At 39.1% G+C, this 24,782-nt stretch overlaps 2 protein-coding genes across 8 annotated transcripts in view; one reads left to right on the top strand and one right to left on the bottom strand.

Moving 5' to 3' along the window:
* Positions 1–24,782, top strand: part of piezo2 (piezo type mechanosensitive ion channel component 2) — a 310,405-nt gene that overhangs the window by 221,143 nt on the left and 64,480 nt on the right. For 5 of the 7 annotated variants that reach the window (XM_062980525.1, XM_062980530.1, XM_062980527.1 and 2 more), the window contains 9 exons: positions 1,206–1,379; positions 5,159–5,200; positions 16,409–16,650; positions 17,316–17,476; positions 17,755–17,931; positions 18,994–19,110; positions 21,129–21,329; positions 24,156–24,360; positions 24,647–24,748. In XM_062980525.1, the coding sequence (XP_062836595.1) occupies positions 1,206–1,379; positions 5,159–5,200; positions 16,409–16,650; positions 17,316–17,476; positions 17,755–17,931; positions 18,994–19,110; positions 21,129–21,329; positions 24,156–24,360; positions 24,647–24,748 (1,421 nt within the window). The remainder of the gene's footprint in view (positions 1–1,205; positions 1,380–5,158; positions 5,201–16,408; positions 16,651–17,315; positions 17,477–17,754; positions 17,932–18,993; positions 19,111–21,128; positions 21,330–24,155; positions 24,361–24,646; positions 24,749–24,782) is intronic. The other 2 variants (XM_062980529.1, XM_062980526.1) reach the window with 1 other exon arrangement.
* Positions 8,909–14,592, bottom strand: LOC134298914 (uncharacterized). Its single transcript, XM_062980531.1, has 2 exons — positions 12,542–14,592; positions 8,909–9,330 (listed from the first exon to the last, which is right to left on the bottom strand). The coding sequence occupies exons 1-2, from the start codon at positions 14,168–14,170 to the stop codon at positions 9,223–9,225; spliced, it is 1,737 nt and encodes a 578-aa protein (XP_062836601.1). The 5' UTR covers positions 14,171–14,592; the 3' UTR covers positions 8,909–9,222.

The following is a 24,782-nucleotide window of genomic DNA, read 5'->3' as shown; positions in this document are numbered from 1 at the left end:
GCATTTTCTTCTTTCACCTTGGTGATAAGGCTCCTCAGCTCCTCCTCACTTTCAGCCATAAGAGTGGTATCATCTGCATATATGTACCTACAAATCTGAAATGTAGCCTGTGCAGACAACATTTTTGAAAATGTGGTTCTCAAGTGTGACTGTGTTTTTCATTACTTCTGGCAAGCATAGAGGTAATGGACTTTTTAAAAAGCTAAAATTATATCACAGAGGATATATGATACTTACTGTTGAAGTCACAGATTGATGCAGCCTTTAAGATTTTGTTTGACACGTTTCCACCTATCTCAGTATGCTGGATAGTAATTGCAGTTCAACAACATGTCAAAGGCAGTACAACTCCTGTCTAAGTCGATGCAGATACCAGTTTGTGTTTCCTTAGGTGCAGATTTGAAAGCCAATATGACCATCTCAGTCTTACACATTTGAATCCAGTTTGAAGACTAGTCTTCGACACAGATATCAATTCTTCAATATATTCGGTAGAGTCTTCCTTGGAGCAATATTGTGTAGAATTAAACATTTCTAATGAGTACTGGAAAAGTCTTAAAAGTATGAATTATCCATTTGTTTCTTGATTCTTATTCAAAGCAACGTCAGATTTCTAATCTGCTATAAATACCAACTTGTGAACAGCATTTCTGGTTGAAATTATAGGGTGCGATTTTTTGTGCTCATGAAAGGTATCCGTATCACTAGATCCAACAATACCCATTCTCCAATATTCCACGCCATGGCTGGAAGTTATCCTCCTCATAGAGGGAACTGCTTCTTGATGTACCTTCCACATCTACAATTTTGTGATTGCTCTATATGATTACTTGCTTCCCCCTTACAAGGCCATTGGCTACTGGTTAGGTTGTTGTCAAGTTATATCATGATTGTATATATTTTAATGCATTAATTTTATTGCAATTTAAATGTATTTTATGTTGTTGTATTTTATTGTGTATTACTGGGCTTGGTCCCCATGTAAGCCGCCCCGAGTCCCCATGGGCAAATGAGGCAGGATATAAGAATAAAGTTATTATTAAAGTTATTAAGGGAAAGGGCTTATCATAAAGTTAACCTATTCATTTCACAATGAGTGGATCATTGCATACTATTAAGAGTATGCAATAATATTAAGAGTGAATCACTGTCAAATGCATTTTGAGAAGTTTAATTAGCTGTTTCTCAATTGTTTTCTCTTTCAGGCTAAAGGATCTTGGCTTAGAACAGTTTTCTGTAGGAGAATTGTTTACCCGCATCTTTATCCCAACCTCCTTCTTACTCGTGTGCATATTGCACCTCCATTATTTCCATGATCGTTTTCTCCAGCTCACCGATTTAAAAGCCATTATCAGTAAACAGGACAGTGCCATTTACAGGTAAAGACAGCAGGGGAAAAATCCTTATTATTATTGTGGCTCTCTTGGCTTAAGAAACTTGCAATTTCCACTTCTCCCCATCATCTTTTATTATCATGCTTCACTGGATTCCGAAGAAAAAGAATTTTTAAATCTAGGATGACCCCCCATAGGATTGCATGAGAGCTCACTTAGAAATCTTACATTGTTTAAAACATTCTTACTGCTACTATTAAAATATTTTTCTTCTAGATCCTAATGTTTCCTTGTATAATATAATGTGTTTTTACTATAAGAAAATAATTATATAAACATTATTTTAAAATGTACCAGTAAATCAACAGAGTTCATTTAAATATATATTTGTCTGTGTGTGTGTGTATGGAGGGAGGGCGAAAACGCTAATAATACAGGGCAAAGATAGGACTTTAATTGAAATCAATGCTTTGGAACAGTGGTTCACAATCTTTGGGTCCCCAGGTATTTTGGCCTACATCTCCCAGGGATCCCAGCCAGTTTACCAGCTGTGAGGATTTCTGAGAGTTGAAGACCAAAACATCTGGGCACCCACAGGTTGAGAACCATTGCTCCAGAGGAAAGTATTGAAGTTCCCCATTCACTACAGTACCAATAAAGGTAATGGGAAATGGCTGGGTTTTTAAAAGAAAGAACAAAAACTCCCAACAAGTTTTTTAATGACATATTTAGTGTTATAGTTGCAGTAGACCCTCCCACCATATATATAGGGAATACATTTCTGAACTTATATAGAAAATCATGCATAATATAAAGCATGAACTCTATCAGAATATCAACTTGCATTAGAGTCACCCTGGAGAACCTACACAATTTCTAGAAAGGTATCCAGGATGATTCTGTGGTAACTTCTGGTGGAAGCATAATGTAGACATGCCTGGAGAATCTACAAAATTCTGAAGTAGGTGAAACTTTGGATACCAAACTCATAAGTGCTTGGGTTATATTGTATTTTGGACCTACATTTCCTTGTCCAGTGGATAGACTAGGAACAAACATGGATGAAGCATTTGTAAGTGACATTTTCTGCAGAGAAAGTGCCCGTGAAGGAAAAGTTGCAGGTGATACCAGTAGTGAATCTAGGATTCAGATTCATCACCAGAAGGAAAGGGAAACCTGGACATCTTTTAATCATAGAGAACGCCTCTGGTAAACTGGCTGGGATTTCTGAGAGTTGTAGGCCAAAACACCTGAAGACCCACAGATTGGGAACCACTGCTCTAGGCATTAACTTTTCAGAATAACTGGTATGACCCACTCAATTTTCTCCAATTCTGCTACCATCAAACAGTAATACTATATTTACTCTGGTGACTATAGTGCCAAAGAATTCAGTTTTATTTCCTGTAGCCTCCTCTTCTTCAGCTTGCTAATACTGGAACATTTGTTGGTAGGCAGCTAATAGTTCAAGGTGTATTGCTGAGAGTACCTTGGTTTTCTCTCTCTCTCTCATGTACTTCATGATCCTTTTATGCAGAAATTATTCTGCCATTAATTGAAATTATATAACTGAAAATATATTATTTTATGCTTTAGGATCTTTGACCAAAAAGAAACTAAAAAGTTTTGAATAGAAACATTTTCCCATGTGTATTGAACATATTTATTTGTACTTCATTCATTTTCTGTAATAACTAAAAAAATCATATTGATGGAAACTCCAGTGAAATTATATACAATATACAATTTGATAAAAAAATGTTAAACATCTGTTTTACGTGTTTTTATTCATGATTGATGCATATACACATGATTGAAGATGAATCACATGTGTATTTTGGCATACAATACACTATATGGTTGGGTAACCATATAGAGTACCTGTTTAATTAATCCAACTAGTATTCTCTCTCTTAACGGTTTATTTCATGGCCTGAAAGGTTTTTATTAGGAAAATGCAATTGTACCAATGAGTGCAAAATCCAAAATCCAAAAATATATAGTATCCAAATGTACTAAGTAAATATAAAGTATTCTGTTTTTATTTGCAACTTTTTTAATACTAATAATTCTTTTATAATTCTTACATTATTATATATGGACAGAGCATACTTGAATTTTTTGCCTCCCAAAATGGGCTGAACAGATTTTTATCAAGAGTTTTAAATTATGACAAAAATAAATGAACTTTAATTGAATTTCAACAGCAGCCTCTTCATGGTTCTCAAATGCTACAAGATTTTTCTCCTAGTTAAAAAAATGGTTTTATGCGCTACAAAGGTTATTGCCATTTATGCACAGATGCAGAACAATGCATTAGATCTTCAAAATGCTGTCAAGAGAGTTTCATTTCTCTCAGCCCAAATTGATAACAACACTTAAGTTGGAGGGTAAGGTGCGATTACCATATAATCTCTCCAAATAGGGATATTGCACTATTTAAATAGGGATGAAGGAGGAATTTATGGAACAATTTTGTAAAATAATCATGTAAATTAACCCGTAGAATCTCAGCAAACATTACCAGTAACCTTAATTTGAATCAAGAGTTCATAATTCTATCAAGTGCAGACTAAAATAAACATAGTAAAGGTAAAGGTTTCCCCTGACGTTAAGTCCAGTCATGTCTGACTCTGGGGGTTGGTGCGCATCTCCATTTCTAAGCCGAAGAGCTGGCGTTGTCAGTAGACACCTCCAAGGTCATGTGGCTGGCATGACTGCATGGAGCGCTGTTACCTTCCCACCGGAGCGGTACCTATTGATCTACTCACATTGGCATGTTTTCGAACTGCTAGGTTGGCAGGAGCTGGAGCTAACAGCGGCCGCTCATGCCGCTCCCGGGGTTTGAACCTGGGATCTTTCGGTCTCCAGCTCAGTGCTTTAACGCACTTCGCCACCAGGGCGAATTATATGGAAATAATTATTGTAAATCAGCCAAGAAATGCCCATAAGAGGCTAAAGAAGGGCATTTCCAAGATGTGGTACTACCATGCTGTGTAAGAATCTCGTTTAATGTCTCAACTCATATACCTGTATCACTCTACTGATGATATTTATATGCTAGTCCTCCCCTTACTTTAGCCTTTGCTGTTCCATTTCTACTTCTATACTGCAATCTTTTTTTCCTTAAGCTAACTCATTAAATTTTAAGAATGGCTGCCTCAGTTACAGTGATTTTCGAAAGGAATGGCTTTGATTATCAAATCAATTATGTGACTCTTATATGTGTGTGCATGCACATACACACATGCAAGAAGCACACACATGTTTGTTCTGGAATATTCCAGAACACTCAAACTCTGAGCTGTAGATTTTAGTAAAATTCAAACCTTTCAGATAAGTTGAACAATGTATATTAAAAATCTACGGATTTGGGCAAAATGTCTCTTTGATATCACCTCGCTCTTCCAGAATAATATCTCTGCAGAACCTTGAATAATTTTATATTACATCCTTTTCTTACAAGTAAGAAATAGAAAGGTTTTTTTGTTTTTGTTTTTGCATTTCATTGGGCAGTAAATCCCACTAATTCTGATACCAGTAACAACATAGTATGCTCTTGTATTTATCTTGTAGTTCTTTTAGGCCCAAAGATTTGTCAACAGTTTTTGCTTACCAATCTAACAATTCAGTGGTACCCTATCTGCTTACAAGTGCTTCTTATTGCATGCCTTGCAGTGAGCATTTAATGACCTTATTTCATTGTGTGTGTTTCTTCTGGAAAGATAACTATATACCTGATTAACACTACTTTTCTCTCTTTCTCCTAATTTTTCTCCTGCTATCTCATGCATTTTTGCACTTTCATCTCTCTCTCACCAAAGCCATGCCAAAGTCAATGGCCGTGTTTATCTAATAATCAATAGGTGGGTATTTTAATGCTCTTTCCCTTTTCTGTCGACAGTGTACCTTTTTGTCGCTTGCTATATTTTCAGTCTGTGAAATCCATTCTTTCTGCCGCGGTACCTACATGTATGTTAGATGTGTATATCCATGTTGAGGGGGTGGATTTTAATATTTAAAATGTATGCTACAACTTAATACAGCACTGAAAGGACACCATAATCACATTTGATGTGATACAATCTGATGTGAAAATGTAATTAGTATAAAATAATATATATAAAAGGTCTACCATATTTATGTTAACCACTGATTCCATATCTGAAATGGGCGTAAGGATCTGCTACTATGATATTAAAGAAGTGGAACCTTTACACATTTTCCACACACCTTCTGTCTACTATAAGTGACATGTGCAAAACATCCATCTCATAATATGTGTGCATCCCTGTACAGACATAAACATCATTTTCTTCTTTTTAATAACAATTTCTGACAAGGTCAAGAGGTTTAGTAAACCATTTCTTTTCTTCTCAGTCCATTTCTCTCACACATACAGCAACCCTTAGTAGAAAAACAGGAACTTCACAAAGCAAAATTCAGTATGATATAAGTGACTTCTGCAGTTTCTAGATTTCTCCAATCTAAATTTCACAATCACGTGAAGAACATTTCAGATTCTTCTGTAGTACTACTCCAAAATTATTAAGGTGCTTTTTACTAAAGCTATCCACATAATTTGACTGAATGAGGGAGCAGAGTGGCTTGACTTGTACCAATCTGGACCAGACTTGGAAACCATTTACACTGCAGAATTATGGAAAGATCCTGTGGATTTGCAGTATAGGGAAGGGAATTTAGAATTTGTATCCAGAGCACTCTAGTACCTCACTAAATAACAACACCCCCCCCCCCCGAATTCCGTAGGATTGAACCATGACAATTGAAGTAGAACTATGGCACTATAACGGTACCTTTGTGACAAAATAAACTGAATGGGACACTGGATAAATTGTACCTGACCTGTTTGGTTCCAAAGCGGGTCAGCGTCCTCAGAAGTGATACATAGCTATTAAGAGACCTTCAGATAATTAATGATTAAATTTAAGCTCAAAAGAGACTGAAAACAAAGTAAGTCAGCCAGGCTCTTGAGAACACAGGCCATGTCCAAGGAAGAGGCTACTTTTATTACTAAGGAGGTGGTTGCTGATTGAACGTTTATATCAATAATTAAGGTGCGAAGCTTCTGGACTTACAGATATTGTTGGACTATAATCTCTTTTAATGTCTCAACTCATATAACTGTATTGCCTTAACCAACATAACAAATGCGGTTGTATGGTGAGAACAGCAATCGAACAAAATCTGGAGACCACAACTTTCCCATCTCTGTCTTACAGAGTATTTCATCTTCACTGTTCTTCCCATACTCATGTTTCTTATTGGAATTCAGGTGAAAGAAACTAGTTCAGTATATGCCAGGTATATTGAAAAGAGTTGACACACAAAGTCCTCTGGGGAGGGAGGAGAAGATCGTGACCCTTTCATGGGATCCACCTCAGAAACTGTGGTCCCTAGGGAGCATGGCTCAGAGGTTTCAGGTTTAGGCAGTTCTAAAAAGTATTCCTTGCTGCTGGACTCTTGAAAGTCCAGCAAAAGTTTCTGAAATCTTGCCATTTCAAAAGTTAAAGCAGACATATCAGAAAATATTTTCAGTGAATTAATAAAAAAACAGCTACAAGCGATTGCCTCAGGACTATGAAGGAAATAACGTCCATTAATAATATAAAATATATCCATACATTATTTAATACCTGACTCCTTATTGTGCATTGCCCAGTTATTTTCTTTATTCTACATGTGCTACTACACAGTCTTATACGTATTATTCTATGGTGGTAGAATTTAAAAACATTGCCGTGTTTTTCTGGATCTATATGCCAATAGGGACTTTGAGACTAACTGATTGAAAGAGTTGATAGCATTAGCTTTCATAAACCTAAGCCTACTTTGTCAACTGAGAGATGCAAAATTCTCTCTGATGGACATACTTAAGTGAGTCCCAAACTTCTTTAGCAGTAATATTATCCCTTACATGGTATCAATTGGCTTATATCCAAAGTCAGCAAAATCATTGCTCTTGCCTTTCTATTACGTTCATCCACGCCAGGATCCTGATCAGTCCCTGTTATTGCTTTTTCAATTCCATCTCGAACTAACAGACTTTGAACCATGATAGTCCAAGATTGATAGTTCTTATCAGTCAATTTATCAAACAACATGGTGCTTAAAGTTCCAGCTTCTGTTCTCTGCTTTCTTGCTCTCTCTCAGCTCTTTTAGACACTCTTTCAAAGCCGCATTCAGTCTGCTTGATTGTTTTATCTTCAGACTCAGTCAGGATGTCTGACACCTAGACTGTCATCAACATAATTCTGCTTTCCACTGACCCTCAATTACTGAGTACCAGCCAAATGCTGTCTTTCTCTACAGCCAGCGATCACTACAGTCTTTAATGTTGGAAACTACAGCCATAGATCAGCAATTCATCTGATCAGCACAGCGGTGGTTTTTGATGATTTATATAGTTTTAATTAGTTAATTTATGATTATATATGATTGCTTTTAGACTTGTAATGTTTCTTTTATATGGATGTGAGGCATTGAATCTTTGCAATTTACTATGTTGTGTATAGCTTTGAGTCCCCCTAGGGGTGAAAAAAGCAGTAGATAAATGAAATAAATGAATAGCTGGGTAATTAGGGTGCTGAGCCCATAACCTGTGTCAGTGATAGTTTAGACAAAATGGTTGTTTCTAGGAGGGGATTGTTGAGGTTTAGAAAAATGTGCATAAGTAAAAAAGCACAATTTAGTCTAAGCATGCAGAGTGTAGAGAAACCAGCAACAAAAGGGTTATGGCATAAGACAGTGTATTGCTAGAGTAGGACCTTTCCAGTCAGAAGTCATGTAAAATCCGTGTGGATTGTCTTTGAGATAAGAAAGAGTATAACATGTATTGCATGGCCATGGTTCACTCTCTTGCACAGAGACCATATGAATTGTAAATTTGAACTGTACACAATCTATACACATAATAAAAGTGAAAATCTGTATATGTGTATGTGACACAGGTGTCCACACACAGAGACAGCCTCTGGCCTCCACAAATAGGCTATAGTTCCCAGTGCAGAGGACTCACCAAGTCACTCCCAGGACATTGCAGGTTACAGCGAGCAGATCCCAGTGTTCCTTTCTCTCTTCATTTGCATGACCCCACCCACTGTCTCTCCCTTAACCCTTTCCTATTTTTTCTTATGGCACAAAGCAAACAGAGGAATTGCTCAGCAACTGAACATACTAGAGAGAGGGGTTTGGGGAGAATTCACCATGATTTATAGGTGTTGTAGGGACTGGGATGTTTAGTTCACCTGCAGTCTAAGAGCCCTCTGAAATGCACCAACAATGGACCTGGAACTAACTTGGCACACAGACCCAACATGGCCAACCTTATATACTGGCAGGGTTTGAGGGTGATTGCCCTGGGAATCTTGGAGTTGTAGTTCACTCTTATCCAGAGAACACTGAACCCAGCAGATGATGGATATTGACTGAACTTGGCACACAGACTCAACATGGGCAACTGTAAATACTGAAGGAGTCTTGGGAGGGTTGTCCCATGATTTTGGGGAATTGCAGTTCACCCACATCCTTGTGTATTTTCTAATGAAAGCATGTCAGGCTCACTTCAAAGGACCGGTCTGAACGCAGATCAAAGATAGCTGCTCTCAAATTCAATCTTTATTGAAGAATACATGACTTTGGAAAAGTCGAGAATGACCTAATGTTTACATACATCTAATTTTATCACTTCTGATGCAACGTAATATCACACGCAAATATCATCATCAAACCCCACCTTCGGGATCACATTTCTACCATGATTTCTATTCCCACACACTACAGCAATTATAATTGTTTATACTTTCAACTCTGAATTCCCAGGCTCATTTTATCTCCTCCCGCCAGGTGCTTGCAGGGTTGTTTTATGTTATGAAGTCAGATTCAGGGCTTGGAAATTCAGCCCTGGGATCTGGCTCCATGACATGGCGCCCTCGTTTTCTTCGTCCTCCTCTTCGGTTCTTCTTTCATCATAGTTCTGAAACAAATCAAACAATAACTCTATGTGTCCATTTTGTCCAAAGTCCCCATATACTTTTTCAGTAAGCTGCGATGGAATACTGGGTGTATTTTCCCTAAACTTTTTGGCAATGCCAACTGGAAAGTCACTTCATTGATAACACCCTGTATTCTGAATGGTCCAATATATTTGGGGCCCAGTTTTCTTGAAGGTAGCCCCAATTTGATGTTTTGGGTACTTAACCACACTAGATCTCCTTTATTTAATTTATCGCCTTCCACCCTCTTTCTGTCTGCGAATGCTTTATACTTTTTGTGTGCTTCCTTTAAGGATGCAGTCACTTGACTCCAACATTCTAGCATTTGCGTTTTCCACTTCCCTGCCTCTGTTTCCTCATTTTCTGTCCACCTTGGCAACTGGGGTAAAGGCTGTATTTCATACCCGTAAACTACTTCAAAGGGGGTTTTATTTGTTGCTGAATGTATAGTTGAATTAAAGGCTAGTTCCGCAAAAGCCAACCACCTAGACCAGTCATTTTGTCTCACGTTAGAGTACATTCGAAGGAACTGCCCAAGCGTTTGCTGAGTACGTTCTACCGCCCCGTTTGTCATGGGGTGAAAAGCAGAACTTAGACTCCTTTCTGCTCCTAGCATTTCCAAGAATTTTTCCCAAAATTTTGCTGTGAACTGTACTCCTCTGTCACTGACTACTCTACTGGGACATCCATGTAGTTTGTAAATATGATTTATGTACAATTCAGCTAGTTTCTCAGCCGATGGTAGTTTCGTCAGCGCTATAAAGTGAGCCTGTTTAGAAAACAGGTCTAATACTGTCCAAATATAACGATGTCCTTTGCTAACCGGCAGTTCTCCCACAAAGTCCATAGCTACACATTCCCAAGGTCTGGTAGGTTCCGCTACTGTTTGTAACAATCCCATAGGCTTCCTCCCGATTTATTTCTGGCACAATCATCACATTGAACAACATGATTCTTTATGTCCTTCCTCATTCCTGGCCACCAACAATGTTTTACTATTGCCTTTGTTGTTTTTGTAATTCCTGTATGACCAGCACTCTGGTTGTTGTGAAAACGATGCAGAATCTTAATCCTTAATATTGCTGGGATATACAGTTTCTTGTTTACAAACCAAAATCCCCCCTTCTGTTCCCCCTTTTCTGCGTTGGACGCGATCCATTGATCTCCTTCATAAGACTGTTTAAGTTCATTTCCCCAGTTTTCTTCCCCGCCGAGTTCAACAAAAGCCGTGTCCTCCTTTTGGGTTTGTGCTCTTGTCCTGACAGCTAAGCCCCATTGTTTGTCAGAGAACATTGTCCCCTCTTTTGCTGTGGTTATGCCTTCGTGTTGAGGCATGCGTGAAAGAGCATCTGCCAAGACGTTCTGCTTCCCTTGAAAAAACTTTAATTGGAAATCGAATCTGCTGAAGTATTGCGCCCATCTAATTTGTTTGGGGGACAATTTTCTAGGAGACTTTAAATACTGTAGGTTCTTATGGTCAGACCAAATTTCAAATGGGATTCCGCTTCCTTCGAGGAAGTGTCGCCAGCATTCTAAGGCTTTTAATATGGCTAATGCCTCTTTTTCCCATATTGGCCAACTTTTTTCAGTTTCGCTGAACTTCCGTGACAAATATCCACAGGGTTTTAAGTTCCCATTTTGATCTTTTTGCAATAGTACTGCCCCATACGCACAGTCTGAGGCATCGCAATGGATTATGAAAGGGCTCCTGATATCGGGGTGTTTTAGGATGGGTCCTTCAGTGAAGCATTCTTTTAAGGTTTCGAATGCCTTTTGGCATTCTGGCGTCCAACTCAGTTTGGCGCCAGGAGCTTTCACTTTTGCTGTCTCCCCTTTCCCTTTTGTTTTTAAAAGTTCTGTAAGGGGTGCGGTTATTTGCGCGAAACCTTTTATGAAGGGTCTGTAAAAATTTGCAAACCCCAGAAATGATTGTAATTGCCTCCTTGTTTGAGGCACTCCCCATTCTTTCACATCTGCTACTTTAGCTGGATCCATAGCTAACCCTTCTGGAGATATCCGATACCCCAGAAAGTCAATTTGAGTTTTATTGAATTCACATTTGGACAGTTTTGCGTACAGCTTTGCTTCTCTTAGTCTCTGCAAAACTTCCCGGACCAATTTTACGTGCTTTTCCTTATCTTCAGTTACAATCAAGATATCATCAAGAAATATGAATACCCCTCTGTACAATAACGGGTGTAGTATTTCATTTATAAGCTGCATAAAGCAGCCGCCTCCGTTTTTTAACCCGAAAGGCAAAATTTCGTATTCAAAATGGCCGAATGCGCAGGAAAATGCAGTTTTCCAAGTATCCTCCGGTTTGATCCTTAATTTATGATACGCTTCAATTAAATCCAGTTTAGTAAATATGCTCCCTTTCTTCAATACGGTAATTAAATCCTTGACTAAGGGCATAGGGTATTTATTGTCCTTAGTAATTGCGTTTAAATTTCGATAATCAATGCACAATCTTAGGGAGTTATCTTTCTTTCTCCTAAATAACACTGGGGCCCCGAGAGGAGAATTGGATGGCTTAATGAAGCCTCGCGCCAGATTTTTATCAATGTATTTCCTCAATTCCTCCTTCTCCTGCACAGACATGGGATACACTTTTGGTTTGGGTAAGTTTGCTCCTGGGGTTATTTCAATTTCTACTTCTATATTCCTTTTGGGAGGCAATTTACTGGCCTCTTTCTGATTGAAAACATCCACAAAGTCCCTGTATTCAGGTGGCAATAGCTGTGGGTCTATTTCCCCTGCTTCATCTTCCTCGTCCTCCTCTTCTGCAATTTTGCTTATCTCCCATTGCATCTGCTGTTCTTTGAATGCTAGGCTTTTTCCTCTCCAATCTACTTCAGGATTTGCCTGTTCGAGCCATGGTATCCCTAATATTACGTGGTATGTGGCAATAGGGGCTATCACAAAGGATATTCTTCCTTCCCATTTGCCTATTTTACATGGGATTCCTCGTATTTCCTTTGTAGATACTTCCCCAGCAGCGACTGATCCATCTAGCTGCGAAAATGCAATTGGGGATTCAAGCGCCATCTGCTGGCATTTCAGCGCTCCTGCTAACTCCGGGGTTATAATATTTCTAGAACACCCACAATCCACAAATGCCTTGCAGGTGGCCCGATTTTCTAGCCCTGAGAGGCAGATTGGCACTACTATCATGCGGTTGTCCCGACTCACCAGTTTTTCTGAAGATTCTGGGGCCTGCACCTCCTCTTCCGCGCGCCTCCCGGTTGCTGGCTTGGGCTTTGGGGCTTTTGGCGGCTCCCCCTTCCGGGCCCAGCATTCTGCTGCTCGATGGCCCGTCTTCCCACATACAAAGCATCCCGGTTTAGGTTTGTTGTCGTCTCCTCTGGAGGGAATCCCCGGCCTCCCTCCGGGTCTTTCCTGCTTCCTCGTTTCTCCTCGACCCCTCGCCACCGGTCTTTGCTGGCCGCTGCCGCTCCTGAAGCGCTTTACTTGGGCCAGGGTGGATTCGACGCGCCCCGCTAGTTGAATCCATCCCTGGAGCGTTTCGGGGTCGTCTCTGTGCGCAGCCCAGCTGAAAATCTCGGGGCGTAGTCCCTCTTTAAATAACTCCACTTTGGTCACTTCAGACCATTCTGGTACCCTTTCCGCGAGGTGAAGGAATTCCTCTGCGTACTCGGGCACTGTTTTGTCCCTCTGCTTTATTCCTTTCAGCTGGTCTCGAGCCCTCAATTGCTCTAGCCGGTCTCTGAACCGGTTTTCCAGTGCGGCGAGGAAGCGGGGCACTGACCTCAGGCATGGGTCGTGTCTGGCATGGAGTTGCACGTACCAGCTGGCTGCTCCTCGCTTTAGTGTGTTGCCGATGGCTCGAACCCTGCTTGCCTCGGAGGGGAATGTGTGTGCATTGTCTTCCATGTATCCTCTGATGCTAATTAGAAAAAAGTTCAGTTCATCTGATTCCCCTCCGTATTCTAGTTTGAGATCTTCCCTTCTAGGCATCCATTCTGCAGCCCGTTGATGCTGTCTGGGAGGCATGGGGAAGGGTTGCATCAGGTTTCCTCGGGCGGCTCCTTGGAACACGCCGCGCCCCACTCCGGTGGTCATTCTGCGCGGCTCCCGAAAGTCTGCCGCCGCTGTCGGCTCTTCCGCCCATCCGCATACTGGCCTTGCTGTAGCCCCCTCATCTCGCCTTTCCTCGTCGTACGGCACATCCTCCTCCTCTTCCTGGATCCCCCGCTCCTCTCCGCCTTCGTCTGCTAATCCACTGGACCCGATCCCTGGCCCCAGTGGCCTTTCCACCCCGACGCCCATTCGGGGGGTTGGGAGCTCTGTTGGAGATGGCGGCCTCAGAGTTCCCAGGGCTCGCTGACGCTCCACTTCTCGCGCCATTCTGTCCCGGAACTCCAGCTCCCGCCAGTATTCCTCATCTCCCTCGTCCCTTGCCGCCACGGGACTCTGCGTTGACGCTCGCTGGCCCCTCTGGCTCCAATCTCCTTCTTTACTTGGTTCTCTCTCGGCGCCATATCGGCTGGGCTCCTTTTGGAGATTCTCTTCCAATAATGGCACCAATCTCCCCATGGTTTCCGACAGCCTGGATAAATTAGTTTCCAGGATGGATAACCGCAGGGCCACGGTCTCCGGCATACTTCCTCCAGATCCCCAACTGGTTTCTGCAGCCGCAGAGACGCCTCTTCCTCCCCTGGGAATTCTCTGGGTCACGCCGTTCGGCCTGGGGTACCCCGTAGAGGAAGCTATGGCTTGCAGCGTTTCTTCTCTCTTCGGCCGGGCCCCTTGCAAAGGCCTCTCTGCCCCATTTGGGCTTTGATCTCCTTCTTCACTCATTATCACTTCACTGCGAATTCCGCAGGAGGGTGAGAAATGGATTCTCGACTTTAATGTCAGGCTCACTTCAAAGGACCGGTCTGAACGCAGATCAAAGATAGCTGCTCTCAAATTCAATCTTTATTGAAGAATACATGACTTTGGAAAAGTCGAGAATGACCTAATGTTTACATACATCTAATTTTATCACTTCTGATGCAACGTAATATCACACGCAAATATCATCATCAAACCCCACCTTCGGGATCACATTTCTACCATGATTTCTATTCCCACACACTACAGCAATTATAATTGTTTATACTTTCAACTCTGAGTTCCCAGGCTCATTTTATCTCCTCCCGCCAGGTGCTTGCAGGGTTGTTTTATGTTATGAAGTCAGATTCAGGGCTTGGAAATTCAGCCCTGGGATCTGGCTCCATGACAAAAGCATTCATAAAAAAACAAAAGCAAAGACTATGTATTTTTCTAAGACATAGAGTATGACCAAACTGATATGACCTCATATCCAAAAACAAACAAGGCCCTTTTCAAATAACCCGGGCATTGCCGGGTAGCCAAGCTAGTGTAAAATAAAGAGAAAAAGCCATTTTGCTGAACTGAAAGCATGCTATGACTGATTGATTTAATGGGACCAGAAAAGAGCAGAGTTGTAGTGTTCTCAGATAACAGATTGTGGTTCCTGGGTCACAAAGTGGGAAATTGAGAGAGGCAAATTTTATGGATGCCTCAGTTCTTATACCATCACTGACAGAAAGCTTATACTGTCAACTTTTTCTCTCAATTAGTCACTAAAGTGCTACAAGATCCCTTTGCATTATTATTCTAAATGTTGTTACTATCCTAAACATCTTTAAGATTTTAGGGCACCCCAACAGTTCACTAAGGCTGGATCTACACTGCCCTATATCCCAGGGTCTGATTCCAGATTATCTGCTTTGAACTGGATTATATGAATCTCCACTGCCATATAATCTGGGATAATCAGTTAATCTGAGATCAGATCCAGAAATATGTGGCAGTGTAGAAGGGGCCTGATTCATGCAATATAGTTTTGGGTGCACAATGGTGCAAAACATCTAATCACATATTTGATAGTAGAAGAATTTATAGCAAGGTAAATCTGCGGCTTTCATGTTCCTGCATAAACTTTATTTTAGAGATAGAAAGAAATCGTGAAATGATGGGCTCTTATGGCAGTTTTATTTGTCATTATTGTAAACAAAATGCTTTTCCGAGTGTCATGAAACCCTGAAACTGGACAAGTGAGCCTTTTTCTTGAGGGAGAGAGTAATTTGATAAGATAATGAAGTTCTAATTGTGAGCATGGCCCTTATTATACTTCCATTTTCTACATAAAAATAAACAGCTTGTATCCTGTCTTCAACTCATTATAATGCATTTTGCTATGGAATTTTTGAAACTATAGCTGAGATAATGTGGAAAGTTCTTACAAGGTCAGATACTGCCCTTTTTTAACAGCATTAACAGAAATTTTGCTTGTCTGTGCTTATTTATTAGCAACTGAAAAAAAATGTACCTATTAATCTAGCATGTTGATTTTTGCATTATAAAAAGATGACAAAAATATGCAGAGTACAAATTAAGTAAGCTCTTTCAGAGAATTTTCACTTACATAAATTAGGAATGATAAACAAAATATTCATTTATAACTGTAGCGTAATCACTTTTTATCTTAATTACACATCATATTAATGTAAGGATGGCATGCTCCTTTCATCTAAAGGTTGCCATTGATGGATTGAGAGAATGCTAGTGCATTATATAGCATGATGTCTTATTTCTACTATCCTTTTATAACCCCTCTGTTCTCATTTCCCTTTTTTCTTTCTGTTTCAAATACTTTGAGCAGCATCAAGAAAAAATTACCAATCCGCCAAAATGAGTAAGTCCCCAAATGAAGTCATGAAATACTTGCTGCTACAACATGTCATTTCATGCTTCGGCTTCTTAAACTCTGATCGCTTTTCCCCTCTTAGGGGAAGTGTCAAGTTTAGGTGGCAATATCACTGATTACTGGTAACATGAATAACTAGCAACGAAGTGACAATTGCTACTGCAGTGTGATCCCGTGTAGAGTTTTATTTTTGTGAACAATGTTTTATCCATTTAATCATGCAGTTCCTGTTTGTTTTACTATACATAGCAAAGAAAAGAGCTTCTTTGCAATATTGGAAGTGCATAATTTCTTGACATGCCTATTTTATCTATCAACAGACTGGTGCATCAAGATGGAAGCTTGCCTGATATAACAATGATGACTTTACATGCCAGTATTGAAAAGGAAGAAGAAAAGATATTGCAAGATCAGGAAAACATGTCACAAGAACAGGAAAACAGTGTAATGATTAGAGAAGATAGTGAACATGAGAAAGAGGAAAATGAAAATGAAAAAGAAGAGGAAGAAGGGGATGAAGAAGAATATGATGAAGATGAATCAGAGACAGAAGAAACATCAGGTAACCTGTGAGGAGATTCTAACCTTTGTCTGTCTAATTTATTTGTTAACGTTGGTTGATGTTTTATATTAGAAGAGATCTTTTTCTAGTGCAGTCCGTCCCAGGTTTGTTCTTTAGTTGAGTTTGTACGTACAGTGTTTCCTCGCTTATTGTGGGGGTTATGTTCCAGACCCACCCGCAATAAGTGAAAATCCGTGAAGTAGGGACACTATATTTATTGTAATATTAATACATTATTTTAGTAGTTATACACTATTTTAAGTCTTTATTAACCAATCAAGTGTTGATAAATCGCCTCCTTCTCCTCCCGTTGCCGCTTGGACTCCTTTTCTCTCGCTTTGGCTTCTCCTTCCTCCCTTTCTTAGGCTGTAAATTGTAATTTTTTATAATTTATAATATTCTTTTAGAGTTTATTGAAAAACCACAAAACAGCGAATCCGCGAAGTAGTGAGGGAACACTGTAATAATAAAATAATAATCTTCAATCTTCAATCTGAATTACATTTGGCCTTAATAGCTTTTCAGGTTTTAACAGCTTAGATTATTTTAATATCTCAATTTTGAGAAAGAAATATTATCTCTGTATAAAATCTATTACTTTATTTATGTCTCTTAACTGAAGATATAAAGAATGGTTCATCATTGTGTTTAACTTATTTTTTCAGATTTAAGGAACAAATGGCATTTAGTAATTGACCGCCTCACTGTACTTTTCTTGAAATTCCTGGAATGCTTTCATAAGCTGCAAGTCTTTGTTTGGTGGATTTTGGAGTTACATATTATCAAAATTGTTTCATCATATATTATCTGGGTCACAGTTAAAGAGGTAAGTGAATAATAGTTATTCAAGAAGTTTTCTTTTTCTGTCAAATGTTATGGCAGAATGTTGACAGTCTATCTATTTCAAATCAGATAAATCTCATAATTTTGATGGTCCATTTGAGTTTGAAGCTTTCCGGCATTCTTTTAAAAACTAAAATATTGTGAAATGATATCCTTTGAAAATGTCCAACTAAAATATTGTTGCATCTATAATTAACTCTTGTACTATCTCTTAAAGGATATAAATTGTTCAGCATATTATCTCTTTTCCATTTTCCACAGGTTTCTCTACTTAACTATGCATTTTTAATAGCCTGGGCTTTTGCTTTGCCGTATTCTCAGTTCCGCCCTTTGGCCTCCAGTGTCTGCACTGTTTGGACCTGTGTGATTATCATCTGCAAAATGTTCTACCAACTTGAATCTATTAATACTGCAAACTTTTCTGTCAACTGCACAATGGTAAGTACTAGCTAGCTAGAAGGTTTGTTTTAAAAAGTGAATTAGAGTAGTTTTAAGGACAATTTCAGCTGTCATAGGTTATGGATAGAGATGAACTTTTACTGATATCATGATTCAGAGGTCAGGAAATAGCTCATCAGATACAAGAAATAGTAGATCTTAGCTCTCCTGTTCAATGAGCCATTTTCTGGCATGCTTTTTTTACAACTCTATTGAGATACTAGTTATTCTCTCCTTCCCTCTCTGTTTTATAATAAAATCAAAACCTGGAGAGTGACAATGGTTTTTCTTTTCTTTTCATTCCATTGCAGCTTTCGACTAAATTAAATCCTGCCTGTAAATCCAACTTCCTTCCTGTTCTTAAACAATGTAATTTACTCATTCTCCCTTTACATCATTATCTTCGAAGTTATTTTTTTATCTCTACTGACTCCTTTTCAGTTTGGTAACATCTGTTGTTAAAATTTTGCTTGTTTAGGCCTGATGACACCTAAGAGGGCAAAGAAAATCAGTAACTGTATATGCACTTCCTTTCAGGTGATTGTTTTGTTGGGGACATTATTTGGTGCTTTTAGGAGCCCCAGTGGCAAAGTGTGTTAAAGCACTGAGCTGCTGAACTTGCAGACCGAAAGGTCCCAGGTTCAAATCCTGGGAGCGGAGTGAGCGCCCGCTGTTGGCTCCAGCTTCTGCCAACCTAGTAGTTCGAAAACATGCCAATGTGAGTAGATCAATAGGTACCGCTCCGGCGGGAAGGTAACGGCGCTCCATGTAATCATGCCGGCCACATGACCTTGGAGGTGTCTACAGACAACTCCGGCTCTTTGGCTTAGCAATGGAGATGAGCACCAACCCCCAGTCAGACATGACTGGGCTTAATGTCAGGGGAAACCTTTACCTTTACCTTTAATAACCAATTGAAAATGTTCAATCTTTATTGTTAGTGGAAAGTGCCTTGAAATACTCTGTGAATGAAAAGGTCTTTATATGTTTTGTTATGTGTACAGTCTAGCTCTTCTTCGATGAAGAAGTCAAAATTAAAATTCTGCTTTTGTTTCATTTTAGCCTAATACAACTGTAAAGCCAGAGGTCCTGAGTGAATCACTTCTCTACCGAAAACCCATTGATCCAACTGAGTGGGTTGGGCTAAAAAAATCTTATCCTTTGCTTGTATACTTGAGGGTAATTATTATTATGTTGTTTTTTGTGGTCAACATTTTCTGTGCTTGTCTAATGAATACTTACAATGGAATCTGAGCATTGTAGGGCACATAGAACTTGGTTGACATTGCCTCCAAAAGATTGGGAATATGTGGGGGAGGGGGACATAAACATTATGAAGAATGGAGTGCGGTTGTGGCATACCAGGACAAGTGATAGAACTGAAATTTCCCCTCTTTCTCCGCCTTCTAATAGACCAACCCGTCATTTTGGACAATGTTGCTTACACTGCTGTTTATGTTCTTGATTGACAGTGAATGTATTTCCCTGTAGTGCATCACTTTGAATAATGGTGCATCTTAGTGTCATTCCACAGACATTTTCCTAAGAGATAGGAGCTCCCACAGAAGGTTGTGTGCAGTCACTGCCAAAATACATTTGTAAGCTTATAAGCAGGAATGATCTGGTTTCACTGATCTTACATAAGCAGTTCTGAGAGCCTTGTCTGCTAGAGTGCTATTAACACAATTCAAAGAAAATAAAAATAACAATGCTGGTATCACTTGTCCTGGTCAATCTACACCTTGCCATAAATATGTAGCGATTCCCTTATCCCATAAATGAATTCCCCAAATTCTACCCTACTTTTATGTCCCAAAATTAGGCTGTAAATTTGTGGGCACCTTTTGGGGACTTGGCAGTAATAAAAACCCAAAGGACATCTTATACAAAAATATTTTTTTCTATAAAATGTAGATTTCTTCTTTTTCTTTCCAGGATGGTTCACTTTCAATTGCAAAAGGAGATTTTTTACAGAGTGTGTACCTTAAGAGGAGAAAAGAAGCTGAGTGCTTTCTTGTCCTGATGTATTGCACTTCATTGAAAAGTCATTACTAGTCTTGTACATTTGTATAGGATCGCAATCTGTTTCTGTTTGTTTTATTCGTATGGCCCTGTTTTTGAATGCCGCTTCTGAAAATGGCACTTTTCTAAATGAACTTTTTCATCCCACATCTGAAAAAAATGAATTATTTTCACCCCATTAGCAGCAATGGGTGGGCTATCCTATACAATGCTCCCTTCTCCATAGTTTTAGGGCTGCTGCTGTTTCCCCCTTTAATTGGGAAACCAACCCTCACCAGCCCCGACAACCAACAAACCAACAGCCCCGCGCCAAGGATCTCTGATGAAGAGACCTCAGTGCATTACCTCTTCTCTCCTCTATAACTATAATGCCGAAAAGCAGGCTTGGAGCCGGTACTCGCTCCCGCCTGCTTTCCATATCGAGTTTATTTTCAATCTGGGAGGTGCCTTCTCGTTCTGTGCCATCTGAATGGATGGAACGAAACGGAAACAGGAATTAAACAGATGGTACAGATACCAGGACCTCTACTAGTCATTACTTGTCCCTATTTTTAAAGTCCTCTCTGGCTCTAAAATAGATCAGGTGAACAAAAATATGGTGAAAATATTTCCATATATCTTAGAGGACAATTTTTAATATCAAAATATTGACCAAAAATGGTACAAACCGGCCCTTGGGGCCACATATAAGCCCATGAACTATACCTTCCCAATCCCTGATTCAGAGCAATATGGTTCAGACAGAGAATGTTCACATTTGATGGGACTTCCCATTCCTGGTTCTAGAGGGAAATTGATTACCTACATTCAAGGATTCAAACCAAGAACTAAAAACAGCACTAAGAGTAACAAACATGTTTTTACAAGACAACTGAGGGCACTTTTAAATGCAGAGTGATATATTAAAATGTGTTCAGGGGATTTTTTTTCACTTAAAAGCCCTGAGCATAAACTATCTTTATTCGGCAAAGACAAAAATAAATGGAACCTCTAGCCTGAAGTCATGGTCCCTGTGATTAAACACATGCTGTGGTTTCAAAGAGCATAAGAAAATGTCATATCTATTGTTTATCTGACAATACAATAGATTAAGTGTGAATGGTCCCCCCCCCCCAGAAAATGCTTGTTTTCAATAAAATATCTGTCATTTCCATGTATTTCTTCTTCTTTTGTAGAATAACTTGCTGATGCTGGCAATTCTGGCCTTTGAAGTTACTATTTACAGGCATCAGGAATACTATAGATGTCGAAACAATCTCACTGCACCTGATACCAAAACCATATTTCATGATATTACCAGGTTACATTTGGACGATGGAGTAATTAGCTGTCTTAAGTACTTCATAAACTACTTCTTCTACAAGTTTGGATTGGAGGTAAATTCAGAGCCAACATGATTGAAACAGTAATTAATTTCTATAGTGTCTCCATCCCTTGCTTATTTGTTTGTTATATATTTATATTAAAATTTACAATTGGTCCTCCCTATCCACAGATTCTGTATCTATGAATTCAACTGTCTGTAGCTTGAAAATATCCAAAAGAAATCCAAAAAGCAAACCTTGATTTTGCCATTCTGTTTCAAGGACAACCATTTACTATGAATTTTTATATAATGGGACTTGAACTTCCATGGATATATTAAGGTCCTGAAACCATTGTTTTAAATAAATTATCTTCTTTTAATGTATGAAAAAGCCTTCTAAACTATTTTACATTTTTAATGATAATATTTTATAATACAGTATTCTGAGATCTTCAGATGCAAAGTAGGACAGAAATACTTAAATAGAGAAGACTTGAGATCAAATGAACCTGAATGAATTCAAAATCTTAAAAAAATAAAAGGATCTTTGCCTAGTGCCAAAATCCTGGAAAGTAAACATCATATGAGAATCCTGGGGAGAATCTCACAATCAGGACATCACAACAGAGCAGGCTCTTTCCCTTGTCATCGCTTTCTGTACTTCAGATGGTGGGAAAACAATATAGAACAGGATAAAGATCTTATAGTATAGACAGATAGATACACATGGAGAAAAGTGGTACCCTGGTTCCAAGCCAAAAGGGGCTTTGAAAGGTCAAAATTATCCATTTGGATTGAACCCAGGAATGAGTAGGAGCCATTTGATTGAGCAGCAGATGACAAAGCACCAGTGTGATATGATCAAAATGTCTGGTCCAAGTTAGCAATTTCCTGCCATTAAGTTGCTTCTTTAGACATTGGGCAGTAAACTATTTTGTTTTGCTCATAGTCTGCAGTGTTTGCAATAGTATAAACAGCATTGGCAGTTCTACCTTTTTTTCTTTAGCAGTGTAATTAATATATTTAAATATATAATCCTTTTACATTTTAACTCTAACAACTCCAGTGTGGTTTAATAGCATGCTATCTTGCTAGTTGGTGTTTTCTGGGTCATCTTTTTAAAAATAGCTAACATTCAGTAAGGAAGCTTTGTGAATGCATGCAGAGCTGTTTCTATCATAGATGATAGTGGGAGAGGCACTAAGGTCAAAAAACATATCAAGAGCTGTGTTGGGAATCCTGCCTTCCAATCCCCAATCACTCATTAAATTTACAAATGTTGTGTCAATAGCCTTATTCTTCTTTTTATAAATAGATTTGTAACTACCCCTGTGACTAAAAGGGAAATAAAGACCAAGAACTGATACAGTGCTGGAGTAAAATAGCTCAATGTATTTCCAGTAGAACTTATTGATATTTGACATCTCATAGGATGTTTTAAATATTGCAGTTTGCCTACAGTAGGAAGCCATGGGGTAGCAGGAAATGGAAAGCTACATGGATGTAAGCCATAGAGTGGTTTTTCCCTGTTGCCAGGGCAGGTGCTGTTTCTAAAAACCATCCCTATTACAACAGCTTAAGGGATTGTAACAATCAGAAAGTATGCTTATAGGCCCTGTTCACCTCAAAATAATATTTGACCCAGTGCCCAAACTGCCATAAGAGATCTGCTTCCCACTAAAGCTTCTGCAGCTGCAAGCAATACAAGAGATTACTGCCTAGGTCAAACAAATATCTTATCCCATCTCTAAAAAATAAATCCCAACAAGGTTTGCTTTTTGGATTGGGGGGGGGGGATATTTTCAGACCTTAGATGACTTAATCCATAGATAAAGAATCCATGAATACGGGGGAGGAGAGGACTATATGATTGTTGCAAAGAAATGATTTCCACCTGCCAGTCACCTGATGAGGGCTGGAGGCAGCCCAAGCTCTGCTGCTGAGCTGTGTACCCCAGTTCAGAGTGGGGCCCAAACTTGGTTGGAGTCCCATTGCATCCAGTCTGGTCTGCAGTACACAAGTAAGATCAGTTGATAGTAATGGAAAGAGGCGTTGTTGGACCAGTTGTATAGTTGTAAACGGGGAAAGGCCCACACTTCTAGCAACCCAGAAGCATTTGTTTACCCTATACCACTTCTGATTCTTTTTCAACTTCCAGATTGGCAGTAGCACTGTGTTTCATAGAGGCATGATATACCTGAACCTAAAACTCATATTTATTGATCCCCGTAAGATGCATTAAGTAATTCACTAGATCAGCAGAGCTTAGGAATTTTACATAAAATATGAGGAAAAAAATGGCCTGCCTGTCATTGTACTAGGAGTGTAAATCTTGATTTCTTTCAGTTTTGCAATAAATACATTTTAAAGTATATTCCCTCTGAGAATTTTTGTATTTTCACAGTAATATATGTTGAAGGGGTCATTGCTAATGTGCAGTTGTAATTGGCCTTCTACAATTTGTGGGTTTCACTTTTGTGGATTTTGTTATTTGTGGATTTGATTAATATGGTCTCCGTACCGTAGAAATAGCTAGGTCCTCTAGTGTGATACTGTGATCAGGCTTCATGGAAGCTGACATCCAGGCACCTTAAAGGACCTAGAGATTTCTAGAGACGTGTTCTCTGGGGTTCAAAAAAAGGGGTTTTTTAATGGTTTTTTCCCCTAACCCTTGCCAAGTAAAGGGCCTACCATAGATGTCAAACTAATCATTGTCAGTATAAATATGTATATAATGCATGCAATATTGGTTGATAGAAAATCTATAAGCTGTTACATGCTGGTAAAATAGATGTTACATTTTAAATAAGGGAATTTCTGAGAAGGAGGCTAAATAATATATACAGGTAGACTATCCAGCAGGATTTAAATTCTGTTTTTCTCTTGTGATTCACAGAGCTGTTTCCTGTTATCAGTAAATGTAATTGGTCAGAGAATGGATTTTTATGCCATGATTCATGCCTTTGCCTTAATTGTTGTACTGTATCGACGAAGAAGAAAAGCCATTGCAGAGGTCTGGCCAAAGTATTGCTGTTTTCTAGCGTGCATCATTACATTCCAGTACTTTATGTGCATTGGCATTCCACCCGCTCCTTGTAAAGGTAAGGGTATTTCAGCTTTCTGCAAAAAATGATTACCATTTTCTTTAACAGTAGTTAACTTCTCCTATATCTAGTGCTCGCTAAATGTTTGGGACTGCAGTTCCCATAATTCCTTGACATTGGCCATGCTGACCAATACTTGTGGTTTAAAAAAAGTTTAAAAAAAACAGAGGACCCCAGTTTGAAGAAGGCCTTTTTGCAGTGTTTACTGAAAAAATTTTTAAAAGTGCAGAAGAAAAATACTGTGAATGGTCTGTTAAAATTGTCCTTGCTTTTCCTTTCACAGATTATCCATGGAGAAATCCCAACAGTAATTTTAACTCTAATATCATCAAATGGTTATACTTTCCAGATTTCATTCAACGCCCAAATCCTGTCTTTCTTGTATGTAAGTATTTAGTAATGCTGACCTCTTTCTTTTA

This window comes from Anolis carolinensis, chromosome 4, assembly GCF_035594765.1.
Source record: "Anolis carolinensis isolate JA03-04 chromosome 4, rAnoCar3.1.pri, whole genome shotgun sequence".
Taxonomy (NCBI): Eukaryota; Metazoa; Chordata; class Lepidosauria; order Squamata; family Dactyloidae; genus Anolis; species Anolis carolinensis.
The sequence above is the reverse complement of the archived record's forward strand: the minus strand, read 5'-3'. Positions and strand labels throughout refer to the sequence as shown.